Source organism: Etheostoma spectabile, unplaced genomic scaffold, assembly GCF_008692095.1.
Source record: "Etheostoma spectabile isolate EspeVRDwgs_2016 unplaced genomic scaffold, UIUC_Espe_1.0 scaffold310, whole genome shotgun sequence".
In the NCBI taxonomy this organism is placed as follows: domain Eukaryota; kingdom Metazoa; phylum Chordata; class Actinopteri; order Perciformes; family Percidae; genus Etheostoma; species Etheostoma spectabile.
Window position 1 is genome coordinate 885935 of NW_022605582.1, and position 4528 is coordinate 890462.

The 4528-nt window shown below is 47.3% G+C and overlaps 1 protein-coding gene across 1 annotated transcript in view; it reads right to left on the reverse strand.

The window, feature by feature from the left end:
* The window catches only part of tgoln2 (trans-golgi network protein 2), a 7824-nt gene that overhangs the window by 2354 nt on the left and 942 nt on the right, over positions 1–4528 (reverse strand). The window contains exon 2 of the mRNA XM_032510999.1: positions 939–2229. Coding sequence (XP_032366890.1) covers positions 939–2229 — 1291 coding nt within the window. The remainder of the gene's footprint in view (positions 1–938; positions 2230–4528) is intronic.

Sequence of the window (4528 nt, forward strand, 5' to 3'; positions counted from 1 at the left end):
TATCTTTGTAGCGTCGAGCAGCGTCACTTTGCAACAAGTAGCATACAGATGCTAACGAGAGACTTCTGTAATGTCAACACAGAAAAATGGACCTACTTAACCAAGTTTGTTCACTGCTAGCTTGCTACAGTTAGCATCAAACACAGCAAAGACTGTCAGTTGATTGGTGTTTTGAGCTAACGTTAGCAACTAAACAACCATAGATAGTTAAACGTTTTTGAAATGACTGCTACCTTAGCTACAAGCTAGCAATCAAAACACATCTAGCTTAGCTACAAGCTAGCAATCAAAACATCTAGCTTAGCTACAAGCTAGCAATCAAACACAACAAAGGCTGTCAGTGAATGGTGTTTGAGCTAACGTTAGCATCAATATCAGATAGATACAACGTTTTTGAAATGACTGCTAGCTTAGCTACAGCTAGCAATCAAACACAACAAGGCTGTCACTGGATATTGCCATTTTGAGAAAGTGCGATTAATTGAGCCATAGTGTCCGCAGCTTAGTATCGAGCTTAGTGACGCCCAAGATGACAGAGTGGTTTTAAAAAAAATGCAAAAAAGCGAGCGTTTTTAACCCCTATCCCAGAATGCATCTGGGGTGTAGCCAACTACTCAGCGCTGTGGAGATAAGATAACGTCGACAATGCGACACCAGCGCTAACACAGAAGCGTCGGTACCTGCGCTTGTTTGTGGTAAGTGATGTAGAGCACTGCGACCAGCACAGCCGTGGAGACCAGGTAGGCAAGAAGTGACTGCTCTCGGCCTCGTTATTCACCCCCGAGGTCGTACGGCTTTCTTCCTCTGCGTCTCCATCTCTGGTGTCCTCTTCTCAGATTGTCCTCCTTGGTCTTGCTTCCCGGTGTTTTTTTCACTGTTTTTCTCTAAATTTGGTTTCTTCTTGTCGCCTTTACCTTCATCATCTTTGTCCTTTCTGCCTTGTTTCGGTTGTCGGTTCCTGGTGTTTTTCTTTGCCTTTGTTGTCTTTGTTGTCTTGTTGTCTGTCGTCTCTTGCTCCTTGTCTCCGTCTGCCTTGTTTTGTTTGCTGGAGGTTGTGCTTTGCAGCCGCCTCCCGGCTGGCTCCTCGGCTTCCGCCGCCCGGCTTTCGCCTCCTTCGGCTTTCGCCTCCTCGGCTTCGCCTCCGGCTTTCGCCGCCCCGGCTTTCGCCTCCTCGGCTTTCGCCTCCCGGCTTTCGCCTCTCGGCTTTCGCCGCCGGCTTTCGCTCGGCTTTCGCCCCCGGCTTTCGCCGCCCGGCTTTCGCCTCCGGCTTGCGCGCCGTGCTTCGCCGCTCCCGGCTTTCGCCGGCCGGCTTCGCTCGCGCGGCTTTCGCGCGCCGGCTTTCGCCTCCCGGCTTTTCGCCGCGCGGCTTTCGCTCTCGGCTTTGCCGCGCGGCTTTCGCCTCCTCGGCTTTCGCCGCGCCGGCTTTCGCCGCCCGGCTTTCGCCGCCCGGCGTTCGCTCTCGGCTTTCGCTCCCGGCTTTCGCCTCCTCGGCTTTCGCCTCCTCGGCTTTCGCCGCCCGGCTTTCGCCTCCTCGGCTTTCGCCGCCCCGGCTTTCGCCTCCTCGGCTTTCGCCGCCCCGGCTTTCGCCTCCCCGGCTTTCGCCGCCCCGGCTTTCGCCTCCCCGGCTTTCGCCTCCTCGGCTTTCGCCTCCTCGGCTTTCGCCTCCTCGGCTTTCGCCGCCCCGGCTGTCGTCCCGCCGGCTGTCGTCCCGCCGGCTGTCGTCCCGCCGGCTGTCGCCTCCCCGGCTTTCGTCCCGCCGGCTGTCGCCTCCTCGGCTTTCGTCCCGCCGGCTTTCGCCTCCTCGGCTTTCGCCCCTCGGTTTAGCTCCCGGCTTTCGCCCCTCGGCTTTCGCCGCCCCGGCTTTCGCCGCCCGGCTTTCGCCGCCCGGCTTTCGCCGTCCCGCCCCGGCTTTCGCGCCGGCTTTCGCGCCCGGCTGTCGTCCGCGCCGCTGTCGTCCCCGCCGGCTGTCGCTCCCCGGCTTGTCCCGCCGGCTGTCGTCGCCGGCTTTCGGCCGCCGGCTGTCGCCCGCCGGCTTTCGCAGAACGGCTGTCGTCCCGCCGGCTGTCGCCTCCCCGGCTTTCGTCCCGCCGGCTGTCGCCTCCCCGGCTTTCGCCGCCCCGGCTGTCGCCTCCCCGGCTTTCGCCTCCCCGGCTTTCGCCGCGCCGGCTTTCGTCCCGCCGGCTGTCGCCGCGCCGGCTGTCGCCGCACCGGCAGGATTTACAAGACCCCCTGTAAATAAAGACAAAATAAAATGTAACCAGCAGTACAGAGAACATGATGAAAATGACAATAAATCGGAGAATATATTGGTTTTCTCATTATCAGGGCTAGGTATTGTTTTAAAAAAAAATAAAAATAAATAAATAAAATGTCCCTACCGATAAAAATACTGTGACTTTAGATTATTGTAGCCGTCTTCTTACTTGTTTGAACAAGAAAGAGCCTTTCCGTCTGCTGGGGATTCCCATGAGCAAAATAAGTGCACATTACACCGGGTTTTGCACCACTTCACTAGTTACCAGTTCATTTTTAGAACTAAATTTTATAATTCTGGTCCTTACTTTTTGTTAACCCTCGTGTCGTCTTCACTGTCGGGACCCTCTCGTGTCCCTCGGGACAAACACATTATTTTTTTAAACGCTAAAAAAGTGACAAAAAAAAAACATCAAAAACATTGGAAAAAGCGACAAAGAAATTGTAGAAAAAAAACTCACTAAAACATGATTAAAAAAAAAATGTCAAAAAAGTGACAAAAATAGGATTAAAATTGACAAAAACGTTGAGAAAAGAGTGGAAAAAGAACACCAAACTGTTGAAATTTCAACCCAGAAAAACACAAAGTTGCAGGTCGACGGGACGGCAACACGAGGGTTAAAGCGAGGCAGCTTTATCTGTAGATGTCAGCAACAGGGCGATTCAAAGTGCTTTACACAAAAATATTAAAATAATAAAAGTTACAGTGCAGTACAAGAAATTAAACATTAAAGAGCACGTATAAAAAAAAGCAGATTTTAGGCTGCTAGAATAGGACAGTACACACACACACACACACACACACACACACACACACACACACACACACACACACACACACACACACACACACACACACACACACACACACACACACACACACACACACACACACACACACACACACACACACACACACACACACACACACACACACACACTTTTGTGGAAACCAAAACTTTGTTGACCAATCAGATTGCTCTATACAGGCAGAACTACTTGTCTTTACCATCTCATCCATCCCCCACGGGCCCCGCGGGATCATGGGACTTTGTGCTTACCCATAACCAAGAGTGGAAATACTTCTCTTGACACTAAATATAGTCGTCACTATGAGGCTTAGTTTAAGAGCGATATAAACAGAATTAATATTTGATATCACTGAACTAATAAAGCTTTTAAAACTAGGATTTGTCTCTGCAAGACGCGCATCACAGGATACGCTTCTAATGCAGGAACCACTTTAGTTGATTACATCCGCTACACAATTTAAAATATCAACTCATCCAACTATCAGCAGACATGCAGGAACACAGGGACCTCTGGGCCTTCGAGGCAGTTCCCTTCCTGCTTTGTGTAGGCGTATGAATCCTACGCAATGGGCACAGTTAGTCACGAACATAGACCGATTCATGCTATGTTTCTATGTTTTGCAATCCATATCTTTCAAAAAGGTTTTGTTCTCAAACTCTTAAGCAACACTTACACACGCAACACTTCCCACTTTCACTTCCTATTTCTATTCTTTTTCTTTTACACAGGTCTGATTTATTTTTTTTTGTTTTTGTTTTTTGTTTTGTTTTTTCCCCATCTTGTATATACTTAAATATTTGTTCTTACATTCTTATATTTTTATTCTTATATTTTGTTATTATAATTATTATTATTTCATGTATATTGTATGTATGTATATTTTGTGTGCTGCTGTAACACTGTAATTTCCCTTTTTTTGGGATCAATAAATATCTATCTATCTATCTATCTATTCAACATTGTATTCATAAAAACATGGGGAATTTTTTTTTTTATAGCTGTTGACAGTATTTTCTGATTTATGGAGTGATAAAAAGAAAATCCCCTCTGTAAAAACCTTTGACTCTAATATGTCAACGACATAAAATAATTTTAAACCTTCATTATCCAATGCTCACATTCCTGTTCTGGAAATGTACGCAAATTAGCACACATTTAACAAGATAATGCATAATTTGCATATTTAAGACATACAATTTCAGAAAACTTGTAATACAAAAAACAAGTGTCATAAAGTCAGTAATCAACTGGCAAAGTGTCATGTTCAATATTTTCCCTATTCACTTGTAGTGTAACGTTACATGTAACCCTCCTGTTGTCCTCGGGTCAAATTTGACCCCTTCGAAAAAAATGTCTAAGTTTCTTTTTAACCAAATTACCACAAAAAAATGGATTGGATTCCTTAAAACGCTCCTTCCAAATAAAATGTTTCACTTTCATTCCTGATGAAACTCATCTGTAC